Genomic DNA, 23,690 nt, shown 5'->3' with positions numbered 1-23,690 from the left:
TTTCCGTTCTGTCTGGTGTATATTTATAATTCTCTCTCTGTTTCTCTCTCTCTCTGCTCTACACGCACACACTATATAACATTTCTACAAATTAGATCTTTCGGAATTCAGGAAAAAATGGAGGAACTGCAAATATTATCTGTTGTACAGCGTCAATCAAAAATGCTGGGAAGAACCAATACTTACGCAGAGTCGTAACTTCGAAACACAGGAAGGCCAAAATTAACATACATTCACCAGATCTTACCATGCTATAGTTCAACGCAAGACTGGCCCATTATGGTGCTAGCACCAAGTAGATGCAGGTCACTTGCCTACATAATCTTTTGTATTGTGAGTGACTGATTTAGGTATTTGTTGTTTGCACCAGTCTCACTTCAATTATATAATTTCAGATTTTAAACGGACACGTCCTCTTCAGCTCAAATTCATGTATGTATTTTTTCCTAGCAACTGTATCTATTGTAATGGTGTTCAGGATCGGATGAAGGAGTGGGTGGGTTCCATTGTTTCCAGGCCCCCCTCCCGCTAATGAAAAACGTACACACACAAACGTACAATCAATTGGCGCTTGAACTTTGACCATCGTTTTATTCTTGCGCAAGTTTTATGGGTATTATGAACACTTTGAATAAATAAAGACATAAACTTTAGCTTTGGTGCCCTATAGAGAAAAGCCCCTTTTTAAATTTTGGAAACAACCCCCTCCCCCAACATTTGATCAGATCCGGCCCTGGTATTATTCTAGTGTATTTGTCTGTTATATTCATAAAATTTAGAACCAAAGTACTGGACGAATATTTCCTTAAGTATCACCTATTCCGATCGCGAGAACTTCCGCAGAAATTCGATAGTTCTTTTCTGAAGCTTTTCTTTACGTCACAATATTAACGAGCAGACTGCAAACCTTGACATATTTAATGGCCTCCATAGTGATACCAGTCTAACTTCCGGCCCCAGTTGTAGCTACTTCCGACCCCAGTTGTAGCTAAGGCAACAGTTTGTGTGATATCTTTACATTGTATACATCTGTGAGAAGAACATGGAACTGGCGATGCTAATCACATCAAACGACAATGATGTCAAACCTGATTTTGAAACGATACAGAAAAGCTCAATTTTAAAGGATCGTGGGAAACGATGCCACTGTTTCTGCGTACGATGATATTGATGATGACGAAGACAACGACTAAGACGACAACCTTGCTAATGAAACAAATCAACCGCGACAATTGTTGGCAGTGACAAATTTTGGTTATGTTCATCAAAGATGTTGATCGCGAGCCAAAATAATAAAAAAACAGATTCGGTGTCAACCAATGATGAAAATATTTGCTTTCGTTTCTTTTTTACTTTATTTTTCTTTTACTTTAACTATTTATTATATAAAATTCTTAAGTATCGTTTTAGTCACTGTACCTGTGAATGAATAACAATTTCTCTTATACCTGTTATCACAAGTAAAAATGTCGAGTAAATCGTTTTTTTTTTGTTGTCTAATTGACAATTATGTCCACTTTTATGAGTTCTTGTTTTTAAATAATATCGATAACATTTCTAGAAAACGATTTTTATTTCAGTAAAAGCTATTTGCCTGTAAATATTTCAGAGAAATGTTACTAAAATCAGTTTAGAATATATTTAAACAAAGATTCATTGTTGGAATACGGAAAGAACGAATTGCAAATTCGACCAGAAGGGTTGTTCAAGGAATCCTTTAGAGGTCGCATAACACACTTTAAAAGCATGGAAGGGTCTAACTGTTTGTATCTAAAGTTTAATCATATACATATAAACATAAAATCTAAGTCACTACGATTCGATCGGCATGCACATGCATCATAAAATTACCCATAATACATAGTTCGAAGGTCTGCCAGTTCAATGTTTGCGATCATCAATATTTACATTTCACTGAACCTGAATGCACTATCAAAGCTGCGCAATGTTGAACGTCAGAAGTATATAAATGCATATTACTCACTGACATAATTTTTGATGATGTTTTGTCATTTATATAAAATAAAATGTACACGTCTATACACGTGTATCACACACTCCTTTTGTAATATTCATCGCCTTTTAATGACAATGAAACAAACATTACAACGAAAACGGACACAACAAATATGCGACGGAATTTTTTCAGCCTAAACCTGCAGATCCTATGCTATGGCTGGTTACTGCAAATTTTATGCGTGTATTATTCTCTCGCTATTTACCAGCTTATGTGAACGAGTTGAATCAGTTTCACTCGCAAATCAATAAACATTGCTTCTCTGATATTCGCGGTAGCCCAGTTCGTAGAGCATTGGACACGATATCCAAAGGTCGCCGGGTTAGCTGCCTCGGCGTGTCCTTGTAAATTGCATTTCGCTCCTCTTTCCTCGGCATGACAGAGCAAATAAAGAGCTAAAAATGCCCCTAGACATTCTCACCATTAATTAAATTGGTTGCACTTTTTGTTTAAACCTAATTATATCATTAATGTTTTTCCTGAAACACTTCTTTGTTTGCTTATTACACAGTACTCTTGATAAAGACAACAGGGAGATATATTCCGCTATTTCAAAGTCGAGATTTTTCATATCTTGGTGATTTATGATTTGTTTGTTTGGTGTTTAAATGCACATTAACACAAAAACACTATTCAGTGCCGAGATAATGGGGGTACAGAATCTTGTCCAGACAAGCAGCAGCCAACCTCAGCAGATCATGACAGGATTCGAATGTGCAACTTTTGCATAACGAGCCAGGCACACTAACCCACTGATCCGCAGTCGCACACAAAGTTTCTAAATGCAGGAAAGTAGTCCGGTCACCGACATTTATTTTGCACCAAAGACTCACGCTGTCAGTAATGTGAAGTAAAACGACGTCAATTGTCGCCAATCTGACGACCCTATTTTCATAAATTATACATAATGGACGACTTTGATCCAATGAAATTTAGCGTATTGTCTGCGCTTACTCACAAGCTTACATGATTTTCCATACAGAATTCTTAGATATGCTATACTGAAAATTAATTGACGTCCCATGTGATGATAAAGGGTACAATTTGTGTCCGCCAAATTAACTTTATAAGGGCGTATTTTAAAGAGATCTTAAACTATGACGTCATACGGCGATGCATAATAACCGGCCTCAAGACGAAAAACCCATTTTCTAGTCGGAAGTAGGTCTTTTAACACTGGTTATCGATTTTTTTAGTCTAAAAATAGATTTTTATGATACAAAATTCAATATTGTAAAGTTAAGTCGGACGCCAGATTTTTCTTTTTTTTTACTTTTCTTTTTTCTTTTTCTACAATAAAATAAATCCTTTAAGGAAGAAAGAGTTATGTCCCCATTCCTCGCTGGGATAGAGAAGGATGCATTATCCTTATCCAACAATTTCCTGAAGGAGCACGATGAGGGCGGGGCTGGATGGAGGTGGGTTGGAACCATATAATGAAAATAATTCAAAAGATTAAAATTAAAATTAAAGCTAAATTATAATAAAAAACATAAATAAAACAAAATAAATAATTAAAAAGAAAATAAAATTAAAGTACAATTAAAATAAGCACAAATAAATTAAAATTATATAAAAATATAAGTTAATTATATAAAATAGTTGACTGATGATTTTTTCCCACTCAACGAGTCTGACGTGCTTGGGCGAACAAATCGCAAATATGATATCAGACAGTCATTAAATAAATAAATAAAATAAATGAATAAATATAAATTACATTTTTTTTTAAAAAAACCCCATACTTTCTCCACTTCCATCCAATGGGAAGAGAGGATCCCATCCCATCCCCTTTTACCCCTAGAATTAATGTTATTTAGAGGTAAACTCGAAATATTTACATGCATTTTCCTGCCTGGAATATATCATTGTGAGACGACAAGGCTGTTTGGCACATCAGCACATCCAAGAATATAGACACATCAGTACATTCAATGCTGGATTTCAGTCGGAACATTATACTTTTGGACTTGTGATAGAACGTTTAAGACTATATGGAATTTAAATAGAAACACTGTAGTTCCTTTAAAATATTCGCTTTGTATTCAGGGAAATAAATTATTTGTTTAAATTTACTAAAATTGTTGGATTCATTTTTCTTACATAATTTGAGACCATAGATCGTAATAAAATAGTTATACTTACAAATCGACAGACTCTCTTCATTTAATTCAGAAAGGTACGATGATATTTGGAAATCGGAGTGACTAGTTAAAAAGATCAGAACTAAAACGTAAAAGGAAAAATAGTATAAAATGGGGCCAATTTCTGCAAAAAAAGAAACAGAACAAAATCTAAAAAGAAGCAGACAAAGAAAAATTAAATAAAATACTAATTATAAAGGAAGACAAAAGAAGATATATGCAGCGACTAAATTCAGACACTTATTTATTGTAAAAATGGCGTTCTTTCACAATACTTGTGAAATATGTGTATTACGAAAAGAATTGGACCTATTTTCAAGAATCAAGAATTGTCTTAGTGCCCAGTCTTTTTAATCTGAATATGTGTCACCCTAAGCTCAGCTAATATTTAGACTGATTGTATTTTAAATATTAAAAATTCTGATAAATACATTTCTTTTTATTTCAACACTTTAAAATGAGAATTACTAGACCAAAAGGTAGTGATATCTGGTACAGAGTAGTTACTGTTATAATGTATTACATTCTTGTATTAAACAAATTGGAAGTTTTTTTAAACTATACCTTAGTCAGTATTACAATAGAATGTATCACATCAATCAGTTGATGAAATGCTGATGCACCCAATGATAAGGTCCGTATGATTCATAATAATGGACTATCTCAATTAGATACAACAATAAAAGGATTGAAACTGCAATTTTACCAGACATTTCTTATTAATGTTGTGGATATTCATTTTAAGATACACTTTAAGATACACTTTAATAATCATAAATTTATTTTAAATGGAAAACAAAAACAGGAACTCCAGAATCCTGCATGTGAAATCTTGGTTATGAAACATTATCCAAGACTGGAAGCAATAATAATGCTGTCACGTGATACACATTCACGTCTTATTTTTGAATAATAAACGTTTTGATGGATCTTCCATTTCCTTGACACGGAAAAAGCTTTATTAATAATCATATACCACCTACATTTTGTTTTATTTTTATTCTACAAGCAGCATTCAACAGCAGTTATCACGAAACCCCCTTGTATTTTCCAACTGTATCAATTACATCATTTAGTGTCCATCACAATAACCCTTTGTATTTTCCAAATGTATCAATTACACAGTTTAATGTCTGTCACAAAACCCCACGTACTTTCCAAATCTATCAATGACACCATTTAATGTCTACCACGAAAATTCGTTGTATTTTCCAATGTTTCAATTACATCAGTTAATGTCTATCGCGAAGACCCGTTTTACTTTTCAAACCTATCAATTGCATCATTTAATGTCTAATCAAATCTGTTTTATTTTTTTTAAAGCAACGAAACTATAATTACAAATAATGTAAATTCTACAAAAATATAAACGTTATGAGTCTAAAGAAAGTATTAGAGAACATGAAAGAGAATTATCGACACTATTTGTAGAGTTTAGACTAAAAAAATGTTTTGCTGTAAAATTGACACAGCGATTTATTTTACTTAAAACTGGAAATTTTCCTTGTAGTACAGATTGCATTAGCTTATATTTCACAAAGTTCTTGCTAAGTGACTTACGAAGATTCAGCAGATAAAAATGGAGGGCGGGGAATAAACGAATAGTCTAAATTCTGAAAGTGCCATCCGACAATGTCTATGTCCACAAGAATCAGACCAGTGAATGGTCGACTATTGGGTGTTACAATTACAGCTCCAATCTTGCCTCCATCTTTCGAACCGTCTGTATGCACAGGCGCAGGACTCCGATTGGAGGTCCCGATGTCATTGGATTTCCTCTGAAAAAGCACAGAATTTGTTGAGGAGTTTGAATTAGCAAAGGTCAGATATTATTTTTGAAAGGAGTTGATACCAGTTGTGGTGAATAGGGAATATAGAAGTTTGCAATATTAGGGTTTTACTGTTTTAAGTGCGGATAAATTCACATGTCCAAATGTGGAAAGAAACTTCGGTTTTAAGCGTATATGGTTGGTATTTAGGCATAAACACTACATTATGGAGTTTTATGGATTAGAAGATAGTTTTGGTAAAGCACTGAAAACCAGTTTCCTCGTCTGAGATATAGTGATGCTTGATTTGTCTTGGCATAAAGGCTTTCTGAAAGGGAAGTTCTAAATGCAGCCAGACAGAGTCTAAGTCCCCGACTGTGTATCGGATCAAGCATTTGCAGCTATGATTAATAATCTGATCCCGACACATTCTAGCCATTCTGAAATTTCGATCTAACTAATGACCCAATTAACCTGAGCGTAAACAAATGAGCGTTCGGTTCTTGAACAATAAATTCAAGATGGCTGCTTGGAACTGCAGACGTTTAACACATTCTTCTTAATATTATGAAAACAGTTATCTTTTAACAAATATTATAATAAAAATTACGTTATTTTAGTCTGGAGTTAATATCTTCCTTTATCAGTAATACACGTTCTATTGCATGTCAAGCGAGAATTATTACAAAAAATCCTACAAAACTATTAGGTTCTTGAATGAGAAAATTCAAGTTGACTATTTGGAAAAAAATGGAGAAGATAAATGCATTATCTTTATTTATTCTTCGACGATGTAATGTTTTATTCCTTTCATCCCTTAAGATAGTTTTATTTTAGTTGTTTATAACTATTATTTTTTATTTATTACATTTTGTCTTTAGATTTTTAGTTTTATTATTTCAGTTTTTATGTGAATAATTTGTTAGCTTTCATTAATATTTTAATTTTTATCAATTTCTTTTAAATTATGTCATTGAATTGTATTTAATCTTAATTGTAATTTGTAACTTTTGTTTTATTTTAGTTTATGGTTGCACTCGCCTCCGCCCTCCAACTTCCCCACCGACTTCATGGTAGGGTAGATAGGGTCTTCTTTATACCTACAACTGAAGTGGAGGTAACTCGTTTATTAATCGAAACCAAAATTCGTTTTATTGTACAAAATTGAACTGAAAATAAGAAATATAGCATGTTTTGTATCTTTGATTTTTGTATATACCCTCCCCCCAAATAAAAAAAATAATAAAAAAATACAATCTGGCGTCCAGCGACCTAACACTGAAATTATAGTATTATCAATTTTAGGTCATAAGGTCCACAACCAATCAGTTTACTTCCGGTCATAAACTAGTCTGTCAGTCTTGACTAAAACTAGTGCCCTGTCGTACTTCTACATTAAATTACGACTGATATGGGACCGCTCCGGTGGTCTAGTGGTCACAGTGTCCGCCTCGGATGCGGGAGGTCGTGGGTTCGATCCCCGGCCGAGTCATACCAAATGCTTAAAAAAAATGGTACTAACAGCTGCCTCGCTTGGCGCTCAGCATTAAGAGGTTAGTGTTAGGACTGGTCCGCTTGGTGTCAGTATAATGTGACTCTGTGGGATATCATGCTACATGTCAGCGATATGATGTGCTAGTGCTAGGCATCACTAGAAACTGTCACACCGCAGACGTCGTAGCGATATGACTGAAAAATTGTTAAAGGTACGTTAAAAGTCCAAAATCACACACACATACGACTGGTATGAGCATTGTTATTTCTTAAAACAAAATAGCCGATGCGGCGCAGACGATTTTGGAATTTCTATATACTTACATAATCCAAATACATACGGACATCATAATGATAAATGAAAATTTTGATATAATGTTCCATCCTTTCGTCTTTAAACTTTTTACTGAGGGAATGTGTTTAAAAGGGCATTTAGCTCGTAGAGACAACTGCTACAAGAATTGACGCTTAGGATGAGAATATATTTATCTACTGAGAATATTTAGCTCACACGATGAAATTGGTACATTTCTGCTCTTCTTTATTGCAGCAAAAATATGTTTAACTTACCAGTAATTTTCTTTTGTTTTTTTGCATTCACCACCATTCCTAGCCCAATTTAGAAACAATGATTTTTTTTTTACGAAGAGATTCACATTCACAGTCATCTAGACACAAACAGATCAAGGGGAAAAAAAAGAGATGCTTTACACATCCTTTGTTGTCGTTATATTTGTATAGTTGGGTATGTTACAAACGTTCTTTGATGCAGTTCATTACTGTAGTTGTGCCCTGTACACCCAGCCTAGTGAAGTGGTCTATTTGAACAAAATTCTAAAGACATCAAAAAGTCCACTATACTTAAAATGAAAAAAAAAATTTGTTTTTGCCTCTGATGACAAGAGATAGAAACAACATTAATTCTTTTTCAGTTTCTTGCAATTGTTATGAATATCTATATCTTGTGTAATCCTGTACATGATTTTATCTAATTTTTATGATTTGTATTCCGGGATATAATTGGTACAGAATATCTTGAGTTAGTTTTGCCTACGCGACCTGAATCTGTTAAGAGCAAAATAATGCTTAGGATCTATAAACAGATGCTTACGAATGTGTTGAAAATTACTAAAAATAATCTTAATAATAAAACTTCTAGAAGGTTTCAGTAACTTCTCATTTGTTGGGCTAGGTCACATGAATAAGCAAGTTTGACGCAAAATGAATAGTGTATTCTCTCACGTGGGGTCTTTTGCGAAATCCATTTGTAACAGACAGAGTAAAGAAAGAAATTACCGACACAATCGGTTTCATTCCGATTTTAGAGTCATTCAGATTTCTTGTGTTCCTGTTGTAAGTCTGCAGAAGTCTTTTATGTTGAATTTAGAAAATTGCTCGAGAGGAAAACCATTTGTTTGGACTGTTCAGTGGAAATTGAAAGTGCTCATTATTTGGACCATAATATTATTCTGGAATTGTTATAAATTATTCGAAGGGATTCTGGACAACGCCATCTTGACAACGTCAGTTTTCTTAGAGGACAGGGATATTTCCGGTTTTTAAATCAATAAGAACCTTTTACATTCATTTAGGACTTTCATAGACTAAGTTTTTCTCATATCTTTTTTATAACCTTGATAATTAAATTGTTGGTTAAGCTTTACAAAACTTGTTGGTTTCGCTTCTTGTATGTTACTATGTTTCTGACCGTAGAGCCCTAATACAGTAATTGTCAGTATAATTGTGCTGATTGACTACGATATGAGAATAATCACTGATTATAATACAAGCTATTGGGCAACGTATGTCACAGTGACTTATTATGTACATTATGATGCGTTCCGCTTTAGACTCGATCTCTCATCAAGTTTCTTCAGTATGCAAACTTAGACGATTTAAAACGAAGAGTTCCATCAGTGCAAGTTAGTAAAGGTAACTTGCATGGATTATTGGGATATTGATTTGAAGATGAAGCTTTAGACATTTTATTTTATACCCCAATAGTGAAAGCATCTACAAAAGTTATACAATGGGAGCTTGAAATAATTACAAATTTGAAAAGGTAGGTCCAAGTGATTAAAATTTCTTTATAGATGTCTCAGACTGTAAACAGTCATTGGGCGTCTTTAATTTGATGCTGCTAACACCAAAATATAGACATGCAATTGACACATGAAATGTAGTCCATAGTGATGGTGTATTTGTATTCCCTATGAAGGGGAAATCATATTACATTGTAACAGCATTCTCTTCAAGCGTTACACAGTCATATGGGCATGAGAAGTCACTGCTACTATCGGTGTAGAAACACAACCATAGACCCTGATGATCATACAGTTGTATTCCCTGGGAAGGGGGGGGGGGATAGCATTATAATGAACCAACACTTTGTTCAAACCTAGTAAAGTGACAAGGGCGTAAGGTGAACGCACTCTTAAGTTGTAAAAACAGTAGTCTCAAAAAGTTTCCTACCAATCAATTAAACATATCCAGATAATAGGAGATAGGTATTTCTTTGGCTGGATGTATGTGCATTTATGGAAAGTGACTACATATACAAGCCAACTGGATGAAGAGAAATCTAAATATGTAAAATCAAGATTATGTTAATCAAGAACTTGATATGCTTTGGAACAAATTCGTCTGGCGGAGCAATTTTTGCATAGTACTTACACTTTTGTAAATTAGTAGGGATTTGCTCATGAAGGTCAAGGTATATATGCACGATCCCCACCATTCTAAGATCATTCTGCTATATTGGAACTTAATATATGGAAAGGAAAAATCAAGCAAAATATAGTCGAGGGAATAACGTTATAAGTGTGCCATACAGTTCAGGTCAAAGGAGAGCATTTTGTGCCTAGAAATAGTTAGTGAAATCTGCCATAAAAAACATGCTCTTCAGCATGTAAACATTGCAAATTTTTATTATTTCTAAATTTTCTAAGAATGTTTAGGTTCAAACAACACCATGTTCAAAATATCCAAAACTCAAAAACAAAACATGAAAGTCAAATGCTACTATGTTTCGATTATAGTTTCCTGTAACTGTTACGTAATATAGATCAGTATATACCGGGGATGGAGGTGGAAGAGGGAATCTTTAAAAGGAGCTCTGTTTTGCTAATCATTGTTGAAATTTAGCACCATACAGTAAATATAATAACGACAGGCAGTGGATTGAATACTGGTTCACAAAAGGATGGACTGTAATTAGGGCAAAAATTGGTTAAGTTATTATATGAAGTGATACCCAGCTGCATATGCTGAAGGCACGTCAGCATGTTGTTCATAAAAGAAATAAGGAGAAACTCATCACTTAAGAGCAATCAGACATAATGAGCTTCGATTAATTTATATCATCTGATTGCAACAGGTATCCAATTATTAAATGTAACAATAGACGTATTAACATTTCAAGTGTTACCGACATATACTTTTCATCACAGTGTATCGTTTTGTGTACGAAAATGACCCGAATACAATGAATAAGCTTTGTTAACTAAATATCCCTATAACTTGGTTGGATCTATATCTGAAACAACCCAAAAAGTATTAAAAAGAACGAATGGATGAGTGACACTTACTCTCTTCCAAAAGCTGAGTAAAGGTGATAATGGGATGCATATGTATATATATATATATATATATATATATATATATATATATATATATATATATATATATATATATATATATAAGATAACATCACAGTGTGGCAAGACTGGACTCAATACAGAACTTGATGATCTCAAAGTACTGTATGGTCGTATAATGTGATGTCCACTCATCAACATTAAACAAAGGCTGATGCCGAACGTATAAAAATAATGGTCGATACGTTTGCTTTTTTAAAATGCGATTGGGCAAGACTGTGTTGAACAAAGACAGTTGGAAATATTTGAATGAAAGTGAAATCAATTCACGGGACAGTTCAGGTTGGCGTGGGTAATTGGTGATAAAGTGCTACCCATTTGACATCATAGAAATAGATTTTCAGCCTTGATGCCTATTTAAAATTAGCTTATTCTTGACGCCGAGTATAAAACTTAATGGTAATGACCGAGGATTCTGAATAATAAACGACGATTCCGAAGAGTATAAAACTTAATGGTAATGACCGAGGATTCTGAATAATAAACGACGATTCCGAAGAGTATAAAACTTAATGGTAATGACTGAGGATTCTGAATAATAAACGACGATTCCGAAGAGTCACGATTTAATCCAAAATGTCCACTTCTGGTTATGACGTCAAATTCTGGTATCAACTTCAACTTCTGGTCCATATATACACCATGGTAATCGTGGTTTTCCGATTAAAAGTAGGCAAATATTATTCTAATGATACATTTGGTTTTCTCGGTTATCTATTTTCTCAGGGTGTTGCTTTTAATAACCCACCAAGAACTCCCCATGGCTAAACATAACGTTAATATAGAAAACAAAATAAAAGCATGCAATGACTGGTTTTTGCCACCTATAAATAAAAGAAAGCAAATCCTGATAATTTATGCAATTATATCGAAGAAAACGAAACTCGGCTATTATAATAGCGGGAGAGTTCAGTGCCCGAAAAAGAGTGCATCACCCCATATTATTTATTTTAATATTAGCACAGAATGAACGTAATAATCCCATGAAGAGAAAATGCATTTTTTATACAGTAAATGGATTTGGAGTCTGTCTTACTCAAACACACGGAGTATACCTGATAAGTGCAGTTCTTAATCTACCATTGTCAAATGATAGCATGCGAAGCAAGAACGCTTGTCTAAGGAAATCGAATGGTATGAATAATAACCACCAAATACGGTAATGACTGCTTTCTTAGGAAGATTGGAACTCACGCACAAATTATTCCCCAAGAAGGCATTATCCTATCGACCGTTTTGTTTTCTGTTCGTCTAAAGCAGAAAACCATTCCAGAAATCTTATTGAACAACCATGCCATCTAGCGACTCACGCGATCCTGTTGAACACTCGTGCCATCTAGCGACTGACAAGAGTTAACAGTGAACTGGTTTACACGTCTTTATGAGACTGAAGTTTAAATGATAAACATGAAATATTTATGAAGTGCGGGACACGAGACATTTGTCCAGGTTTTTTGTCGGTACAGATGGTTCATTCGGTAATACAAATATTTCACAGGTTATCTGTAAATTTAACAAAAATCATGAGTTTCATAAATTTCCTCAAAATAGCAATTTTCTTTTGCAAGTGATCAATGTTTACTGTCACCAAACTTTCATAATATGACAAGCCCGTTGATATGAATTAATAGTTTAGCATAAACCCCAGACCATGAGATCATTTTTACCTTGTATATCGAACTCATCTCTTGCAGTAGTGACATCATCGGTTGGTTTTATATAGTTTAAACATATTGTATAGGATCGCAAATAAGGATACAGGGTAAGAGGACGAGAAACAAGCCTTTCAACTCTAAAGTTCGTTTCCATTTCAGAATGTAATACTTAATTAACGATTATGCAGGCAAGAGTTCTGGAAAAATACATAGGTGACGTATATGCAAATAATGCAACGAGAGGGATGACAGAAGGATGCGAGCCGAGGGACACTGGTTAATGTGGTTTGGTACGTACAATTTTTACTGGTCATAATGGAGCAGAAAGTAATCATATGTTTGTGAATCATTCTGTTTTAATACAAAAATTGTTGCATTTACTTTTGTATCAAAATGTTTAATTCTGATATTTAAAGTTGTCGTGAAATCAAAATTTATTAATATCATTATTAATATTCATAATGATAATCCTGGATGTAGCTCATTTGGTACCCTATTAAAGAGTCTTCAATTAAAAAGAAAATGGTGGCCATTTGTCAACGTCGTTTGCATGTAGTTCTGAGACAGGATATAAAGCAAACTTTGGATATTCTTGGATAATTAATTGCTAGAATTAGTTGGGTGCTAAATATAGCACCATGCTTGAGACGAAAGTTACGTCTGACTTGAATATCAAAGAAAAGGGAACGAGAAAAGAAAATGAAAGCACGATAAAAACTAGTAAACATACAAACAAAATTATAAAGGACCTCTTACCTTGGATAAAAGCATCATTATCAGGTATCCAATAGGAAACTTTTTTATGACCGTCACTAACATTTAACATTCAAATCTCCCCTTTTCTACACGTTCACACATAATACCCATTCCTCGAGAATAAAAATCCCGTTTCTGTGATTATTTCAAATACAGGCCACCCTGGTGCGAAGTAGTAACTACAAAAAGGATATCCCCATTCGATGATGATTTTTGCGTATTTCCGGATGAAATTTTCCTCACTGAATATGAAGAGGGAGCGTGTATTTTGCTGGCTTAAGCCTGGAAGACTTAATTGGGCGGCCTTTTTCGCCACCTGTCCCAGTGTCCCATCATACGTCCCTGACGCATCACCGTCCCTCTGTCCGCCCGCTGAGATGAAGGACGCCATTCTGAAAGAAAAAGAAACAACATATACAGAAAGATATTAAGCACTATTATAAACTACGGTAGAGGTTCAGATAGAACAATGGTAATATATTCACTATAAATCTCTGCGGTTCTGGGCTGGATCCCCTATCAGACCTGTGCAAAGAGTAATGTTCCTCTCGCCTTCATCCCGGCTATCAATATTTTTTCACTTGATGGAGCATCCAACGCCATCGCCAATTACCAATGCATTGACGGATTTTTACACAAACTTGTAAAACATTTTCAAAACAGACGTAAATATTACACAGTATTACACAATATTTAACGGTACATATTTAGCAGATGACAACTGGCAGGTTGTATTGGAGAAAATAAAAAATAATATAAAGAGAATTAAATAATTTGATTAAAACCAACCCTGTCTTCGTCTTGGGTATTACGGCGACGCATGCGCATAGCAAGATAAAGTTAGGTACAAGCGGTGACTTCCACCTCTTTTTTTTAAGTTCGCGTGTTAACGTATGCTAATATAAAACATTTGCTGATAGGTAATTTTAGGATATACTAATATGGGCCATTTCTAACGTATCATACTCAATATTATATTTTTTTTCTTTCATTCATTTTGGGAAATTTTGTTTTTAGACGTATATTAGAAAACTTTAACTGCTTTGACGGAGGTGTACAGACAACTAAACTATTCATCTAAATATAGACAGGATCACCCTATATACTACAAACGTTTCCCTTTCCAACTTAAACAAGATTGATCACCTTTTTCACTAGAGATATGGGTCTTTCAACTTCTGTATCGGGATTGTGAAATAAATGGCTTTTCTTTCGTTTCTGATCATTTCGTGGTTCAACAGAGAAATTTCTGTCTGAATCATTTTAAATTTAGATGCCCGTGCCAATGAAGAGCAGATCCGGAATGTGGGCGCAGTTGAAAAGAGACTTACCAATATTAATGGAAGAGGGTGTAAACTGTAATCTTAGTATTACACTAACTTCGCACTATTTGTATATATTAAATTATTTATGTAATTTTGTTGTTCTTTTATTTAAACGCACTTGTTTGACAGCTGTCGATAATGGGAGTACATCGAAATCTAGTTGTCCATGAAAAATAACTGTGAATCGGAAAATGAAAAACATAATCACTTCAGCAGTAGGTGGAAAATCAGTATGGCTGCTGTTGAATTGCCTTCAGATCTCACTTGTTAATTTCGTATTTGGAATCATCCCCCAACACCATCCCCCCATCCCCACCCTATTGTTTGAGATAAAAGGAATGACCCTGATAAATACGAGCCGTGTCTTTTAAAATTCATACAGGAACCAAATATGTAATTTGATTTACATTTACACCCGATAGTCTTGAAAATGAATTGGTTTGTTTAGTGCCTACCATTTACAGTTAGACCGTCAGAGGAAATCAATGCTTGGCTGGCTTGTGTATCTCTGCTTCTCTGCCACAGCTGTAAATATCTAAAAATCGAGATGGTTGAGTGATAATGAAAAGCATTACAACAGTGAACTTGAATCATGCATAGCGCCCATATTACGTCTGAGCCGCTTTGACTGAACAAAGTATTAAAACAATCATTCTCTGTCGAAATGAATAAATATAAAAGAGGGCTTGGGCAGTGTCGGTTTAGTGTAAACGCTTTCAGATACACAAGGAATGAACTGGAATGCGTTAATACAAATCTTATAAATATTCTTTCTACAAAAAATAATTGATAGCTTTTATTTTTATCTTTAATGCTGAATTATTCTCACTTTTCTGCAATTTGTCATCGTCCGATGAAGCTTCACCAAAAGGAAAACAACTATCCACTGAGACCTTCAAACTTAGACCTCTCTGATTACAATGAAGACCTTTTCTCAGATCATGAATCTGGATTGTCGACTCCATGCTCTAGCAGGAATGAGTACTTGTTGGAAATTGAAATAAGATAGCAACGCTTTGCTGACCTAAGGTCTCACTGGATAGTTTCGTAGTTTGACACCTCCCTAATTTTAAAGGTAGAAGGAAGGAACCTAATTATCATAAGCCTAGCATTTATAAGTTCACTCAGAAGCTAAATCTTTATTGTGGTTTAGATATCCTTTGAGTTAGGCTTGAAAATGCGTTGGCTTGTTTGGTGATTGCCTGTCACAGTTAGACCAACACTGGAGATCAAATACGTAACTTGGGCTGCAAGTGAACAACCGACTTGGCTTACTTATTTACGTACGTCTGCTACAGAGGTAAATATCTAAAAACTGATACGGTTGAGGGGTGATGAAAAGTATGCTAATTTGTTATAGTACTAATGAACTTTATTCATGCATAAGGCACATACGTATTCGTTTAGCTGCCTTGTCATAGGAAAATATTCAAAATGGCTCTTTGCTGTCAAAAATGAATGTAACAAAGAGGGGTTAGTGGCAGTGTTGGTTCAGTATAAAAGCCACCAGTTGTATCAGGAATTAACCTGACTGTCACAGTCAAAATCTCACATGCATACTTTCTACCAAAATCAATAGTTTTTTGTATCATCAGTGCAACATTATTTTCATGTTTCTGTAATATGTCATTGTGGGATGAAAATTCACCAGATAAGCTGTCCAGGGAGACATAAAGAACAAACACACGAGATGCCATGTTTGAATGATAAGCCATAAAACCCTTCACAGAGACGGTTATTTTGTTAATGAAACGGCTTGTAAACAAACGCCTCTGGCTGGAAAGTGGTTTCTGACATTTTGTAAACAAGTATTGCCTTAAATTCATTTTGTGTTTTGCCATGTATTATTCATATCATCTAGAAATTCACCGCAGTGCAACGAATACGATGTTTACCATTTTGGTTGATTGACTTGGAACATAAACTTGTAAATAAAATTCACATAAAACAAGAGTATAAGATAATCCAGAAGCTGCAGTGTTGTCGATATTGGGAATACATCAAAATGTATTTATCCATTTCAGTTAACTGTGAATTGGAAAATGAAAAACATAATCGCTGCAGCAGTAGGCGGAGAATCGATATGACCGCTGTGGGATTGCCTTCAGGTATCACTGGATAATTTAGGACTTGGAACCGACCCCCACCAGCCCTATCCCAATGTTTGAGGTAGAAGGCATGAGCCTAAGAAATATGAGCCTTTTGTTTATAAATTCACAGATGAACTAAATCTATAATTTGCTTTATATTTACATCGAGACAGGCGTGAAACTGTAATCGTTTTTTTGTTTGTTAAAAAGCACTGACAGGTAGACATCACAGGAGATCAAGTGCTTGGTTTACTTGCTTATGTACGTCTGCCACAGAGTTTAATACCTAAACATCGATATTGTTGAAGGTAGTGCTACTCATTCCAATTTAATCTAACAGCAGTGAGCTTAAGTTATGCATTTAGTCCATATCATGTTTGGGCCATATTGACGGAAGAATTAATTTCAATATCTATATCAAAATCTTAGGGATATGTTTCCAAAATACTTCTATAGCTTTTATGGATCATAAGTCTAGACTGTCGACTCCATGCTCTTGCAATAAACTTAAATTAGCAGATTGCATACTTATCTAAAATAATATTTATCGCGATCAGCTCTTTCAATAATGCTAAATATAATTGGAACGAGTAATTGTTTGAAACTGAAATAATATAGCAACGCTTGGTTGACTTAAAGAACAAACACATTAGATGCCATCTTTGACTGGAAAGCCATTCTCAGATATATATTCAACATTTCCCGAAACTACTATAGATTCTATTTTGATTGAAATAGCTTGTGAACACACGTCCCAAATTGGAAAGTGTTTTCAGATACATTGAAATCATATAGGCTCGTACATTCTGCCTAAGGTATTGGGTTTCACTATATATTATTCGTGTCCTCTAAATAGGAATAAGAACTGTACCATTTAGAGCGATTATTTGGATTGTATAAACTCTAAAATTTTCATAATAACATAAGATAATCCAAAGCTGTAAAGCAGTTAAAGAAACCCGTGTCAGCACATCTTTTATAAACCGTATCCATCTGCCAGTTGCCAAGCTACAGTATTGATAGTTAACACATTCTTAACAATCGCACTGCTTTAACGCTGAAATGTGGTTTGATAAGATAAATGTTTAAATTTCAATTCTTTAACTGAAAACTATATGACTAGGAGTCGAGTGATGAATTATCTACAGCCATGTAATTTATTAAGCTAGATTCATGTACAATTCCAAGGAAGGTTCGGCTTGTGTAATAGAACCTCTCAAATATACATCGAATACGTAGAGGAATAGCCTGATTTGTAATGTTTCATTGAATACGTAAAGGAACAGAATGTTTGGTAATGTTTCATCAAATACGTAAAGGAACATAATGTGTGGTAATGTTTCATCAAATACGTAAAGGAACAGAATGTGTAGTAATGTTTCATCAAATACGTAAAGGTACATCATGTGTGGTAATGTTTCATCAAATACGTAAAGGTACATCATGTGTGGTAATGTTTCATCAAATACGTAAAGGAACATAATGTGTGAAAATGTTTCATCAAATACGTAAAGGTACATCATGTGTGGTAATGTTTCATCAAATACGTAAAGGAACATAATGTGTGAAAATGTTTCATCAAATACGTAAAGGTACATCATGTGTGGTAATGTTTCATCAAATACGTAAAGGAACATAATGTGTGGTAATGTTTCATCAAATACGTAAAGGTACATCATGTGTGGTAATGTTTCATCAAATACGTAAAGGAACAGAATGTGTGAAAATGTTTCATCAAATACGTAAAGGTACATCATGTGTGGTAATGTTTCATCAAATACGTAAAGGAACATAATGTGTGGTAATGTTTCATCAAATACGTAAAGGAACAGAATGTGTGAAAATGCTTCATCAAATACGCAAAGGTACATCATGTGTGACAATGTTTCATCAAATACGTAAAGGAACAGAATGTGTGATAATGTCTCATCAAATACGTAAAGGTACATCATGTGTGGTAATGTTTCATCAAATACGTAAAGGAACAGAATGTGTGAAAATGTTTCATCAAATACGTAAAGGTACATCATGTGTGGTAATGTTTCATCAAATACGTAAAGGAACATAATGTGTGGTAATGTTTCATCAAATACGTAAAGGAACAGAATGTGTGAAAATGCTTCATCAAATACGTAAAGGTACATCATGTGTGGTAATGTTTCATCAAATACGTAAAGGAACAGAATGTGTGAAAATGCTTCATCAAATACGTAAAGGTACATCATGTGTGGTAATGTTTCATCAAATACGTAAAGGAACAGAATGTGTGATAATGTCTCATCAAATACTTAAAGGAACATAATGTCTGGTAATGTTTCATCAAACACGTAAAGAAACAGAATGTGTGGTAATGTTTCATCAAATAAGTAAAGGAACAGAATGTGTGGTAATGTTTCATCAAATACGTAAAGAAACAGAATGTGTAGTAATGTTTCATCAAATAGGAGAAGGAACAGAATGTGTGGTAATGTTTCATCGAATAGGTAAAGGAACATAATGTGTGGTAATGTTTCATCAAACACGTAAAGAAACAGAATGTGTGGTAATGTTTCATCAAATAAGTAAAGGAACAGAATGTGTGGTAATGTTTCATCAAATACGTAAAGAAACAGAATGTGTAGTAATGTTTCATCAAATAGGAAAAGGAACAGAATGTGTGGTAATGTTTTATCGAATAGGTAAAGGAACATAATGTGTGGTAATGTTTCATCAAATAGATAAAGGAACAGAATGCGTGGTAACGTTTCATAAATACGTAAAGGAACAGAATGTGTGGTAGTGTTTCATCAAATATGTAAAGAAGCAGAATGTGTGGTAATGTTTCATTGAATACGTGAAGGAATAACCTAGACAAACGATTGCTATATATTTTAAACATAGCTTGACCTTGATAATATACACAGTTGATCTAAGGTTGGCGATGTTGACGTGGTCCACTAGCAAATACCTTTTGTCGTTAAAAATGACACTAAATTACTAAATCACGTGGGACTGACCATTTAATTTTAAGAGGGTGGGGAGGGGCCTGGAATATTATTTGCGGAATTAAAATCAAATAGCTTTAAAATTATTCTTGCTCCGATTTATGTAAAAAGGAACCGCAAAAAGAAAAACAGTACTTTGAAACCATATAAGTATTCTTAAGCTTATTGATAAACGAAGACTTGTAAAAGTATTATTTTTTTTTCTTTTATTAATAACTTCTATCATTTACTAAGTTTAGAAAACATGGCTGACAGATTTCTTCCAGTGCTGCTGATTGCGTATGTTATATTATACTTTGGTTACGTGTTTCACAGCAGAGCCTGGCAAGTATGTTATTTTAGTATCGATGCAATGGCAGTAAAGTACTTTGGCCATGGCCATATATCGATAGCTGACCCGGAATGATTTGATGGTAGGATTTGAACCTGTAATGCTCATGTGTAACATATGAAGTAATATGGCATTTCAGTCATAGTGCAGACAGATCCATACTCTAACACTTTACAAGATACATTTCAAAATGGCAGCCTAATGTTAAATTACCGTTAGATGCTATACATTTTTGATACGGTTTAAAACAGGACACCACTTGACCCTCAAGTGTTGTATATTAATAATAGATGTTATATTTGACAGGAAATTTATATAATTGGTTACAAATAATAAAAGCCCTCAATGCCAGGATGCTTTCTGACAAATTTGGTCAAATGTGTGTCTATTTTAGTAATGACAGCAATAGTGAAGACAGTTTGACATCCAGTGAATATATTTGAAAGCCTTGGTGTCAGGACGTTCCCTGTAAAATCGTGTGCAAATCCATCAAGTGGATTTTGAGAAGAAGCTGTAAATAACAAGTGTTGATAGATAACAATTATAAACGGACCATGTACAACGAACGGTTGATAAACGGATGTGCACAATAAGCCCGCTGGGCCATACAAGCACGCGAGCTAATTAATTTGAAATCTTTCAGAATGCTTTATTCTCTGTGTTGTAATCAGCTTTTCGGCTCTGGATAGAGAGGAGATCACACGTAGGACAAACATATATTCTTTGCGTCTTTGCACCTTTTGCGGTACCGAGTTCGATGCTAAGTTCAAACACGTACAAGGTGCGTAGTCACTCATCCAATGTCAGCAGTTTCCTCCAAGCTATTGATGCATCTAATTCGGAGACCACATATAACTTATATCTGTTCGATTGACAGTGTATTGTACAAGTTGCACGGAACTTCCATGCAATCGACGTAAAATACAGCTTAAACTTTTCAATAACGAGCCTGACGTAAATCGATTTGAAGACAACATTTTCAAGTCGTGCTCATGGAATAATAAATAATATAACAATTAATATAATATGTCATTGTCTCCTAAACAGATATCCCCGTTCGACGGCATTGAAATTGGAGTGAGTAACGTTTTAAAAAATATTCGTTAAAAAAGTACAAGTCAGACATGTTTATCACATAAACGAGCCGAAATTGACAAGTTTTCAGTCTCAATGACAGATTCAATTCCATCTGCAAAGTGTTCCTCTAAATCGAAAACCAATCCAAAATTTACAAAGTAAACCCACACCATACTATACCAATTAAAAGAGATAAATACAATTGTTGGTCTACTGAAAACCTCGAGGGAGATGAACCAGATTACATTTACAAATGGCAGTGGTTTCCATTTAGGGGTCATGAATTGGCATACAATATAAACTCGTTTATGAGGCGAGTCAAACTGCAACCAATAAAGATCCTGATGGGCGAGCGTAATGCGCCTGCAGATCAGGGCCTATTTTGTTTGTTCTGCTAATTACTCCTGAGAAACTACACAGACCCAGATCTGGCAAATCATTATGCGACGATATATCTGGGTCTTTGTAGTTTGCTACTGGTCTAGTCTTATAAGACAGTATATTAAAAAAATGTTATAAGAAGAGCGAAATCAGCCACAGTGTCATTGTAACCTATTTATTGCAGTCTCTGTAACGCATGCGATTCCATCCCTGACATATGATTCATATTTAAGTAATTAGAGCAACAGAACCCGATGGCGATACATTCCTCAGTTATACAGATTCGAGTATCTGTTAGTGTCCAAAACATAAATGATTGCATTTATAAAAACATCTTCAATTGTTTGTCGTCGTATTCAAAAGTCCAAAATCAATATCCGCTCTAGCTAATCTAAAATTCAAGTAACATAGTGAAATCGGAGTTTAGGATTGTCTAAAGAATCAGCACACCATGTAGATTCAGTAGATAACGTTCCACTAGCCAGGAAGGCAGCCAATATTGAAATCAATAGACACTGCTGTTTTGCCTATCCCTTTTTGAAATTAGATTTGAAATGTCATCCATCAATGTTTCTCGCGTTCCGTTGAATTTTTTTCTTTCTTGAAACAAGTTGAAACTGCAGACCCCTTGAGATGAATACTGATGTCATTTGGAAACAAAAAAGTCCTTCTGAGAATGGTCTTTAGAGGTTTCGTTCAGTGCGATAATAAACACAATGTCAACTAGAATTTTCCGTTATAGAAGGTTCAAGACAAGCTCACTTTGTTCCGCTTTGGAGGCGACTACGAGATGGGAAAGGAGAGAAAAGTATATGAACTTGCAAGAAATTGCACAGAAAGAGCACGAGCACTAAAGAAGAAGCACCCGACATATGTGCTCTCTAGCACATTGGATCAAAAATAGCGGTACTTGATAGCTATTATTTATAGACACGTTTCGTGGGATACAACAAGCATTCCCGCGCAAAACTACACGATGAAAAAGTATTCATACCTTACCCCGCGTGTTTTTTAAAACTTGGGGTTGTTGGTTTAGCACGCACTGAAAATTTGGAAAATAAGTTTTACCAGGCAAGTACACTGATGTGTATTTGTTTCACTTTCGAAGTTGATTTTAAGCTGCTAATATGTCTTCCCATCAACTAAAAGTAAGCATCAGCTACCGTATTTAATAAACGTAACATTTCAACTTACGTGGTACTTATGTTGAAAGGAAGTATACGATCCTCTAAAACATACGCCAACTGAAATTTGTATATTTTTAATGCACTTTATTATTAAATATTTATACACAATACTCCAAGAGATTATTTTGGCATGTCATATTTATAAACTTTGCGTTGTATTGATACTCAATATCAATCTATGTGAACGCATCGAAAATATATGAACACCAAAATAATTGAAGGCATTCTCCAACTCACAAGTCAAATTCATTACATGTCCCAGCTAGATCATAATTTGTGTCTCTTCATTACGTACTTATCATACGAACAAGTTAACCATAACCCCCGCTCATTATCTCGTAGCTGGATACTTTTGAATGCCTCAGTTAGCACTTGGTTGCCTCCTCAAGAGAGACATACGTTGGATTATTGATCAAACAGCACCTAAACGGAACATACATGAGTCAAAACATGTTGGAAAACAAACGCAAAGACGTGTGCTCGTCGATTTGTAAGATCATCTATACAATCATGAAATCATGCTTAAAGTCGGTTCATGTGTTACCTAACTCACATATGACATAACGCTTCAAGTCGGTTACCTCTGTTACCAAACTCACACATGTATTATATTGGCAAAGTAATATCTCTGGTACTGTTTTTCACTACTTCGTTTTCTGTCATTTCTTGGTTTTAATGACTTCGATATAAAAAAAAATTCAGTTACTTAAAGTTTATTCTTGGGACATAAATTTGTGTGGTCCTCCTGGATGGTACAAACCACGAATTGTAGTATCCGAAATCACCTCAGCTCTGAGCGCAGATCTTTGTGTTCTTGTTACTGA

At 34.6% G+C, this 23,690-nt stretch overlaps 1 protein-coding gene across 1 annotated transcript in view; it reads right to left on the bottom strand.

Annotated features, from left to right (window-relative positions):
- Positions 1 to 23,690, bottom strand: part of LOC149780003 (voltage-dependent calcium channel type A subunit alpha-1-like) — a 384,117-nt gene that overhangs the window by 273,228 nt on the left and 87,199 nt on the right. The window contains exon 3 of the mRNA XM_089937395.1: positions 13,686 to 13,883. Within this exon, the coding sequence (XP_089793521.1) occupies positions 13,686 to 13,883 (198 nt within the window). The remainder of the gene's footprint in view (positions 1 to 13,685; positions 13,884 to 23,690) is intronic.

The sequence above is a fragment of the Sinohyriopsis cumingii genome, chromosome 16 (assembly GCF_028554795.1).
Source record: "Sinohyriopsis cumingii isolate HCF-2022 chromosome 16, ASM2855479v2, whole genome shotgun sequence".
NCBI classification, from domain to species: domain Eukaryota; kingdom Metazoa; phylum Mollusca; class Bivalvia; order Unionida; family Unionidae; genus Sinohyriopsis; species Sinohyriopsis cumingii.
This window is presented reverse-complemented; position numbering and strand designations above follow the sequence as displayed.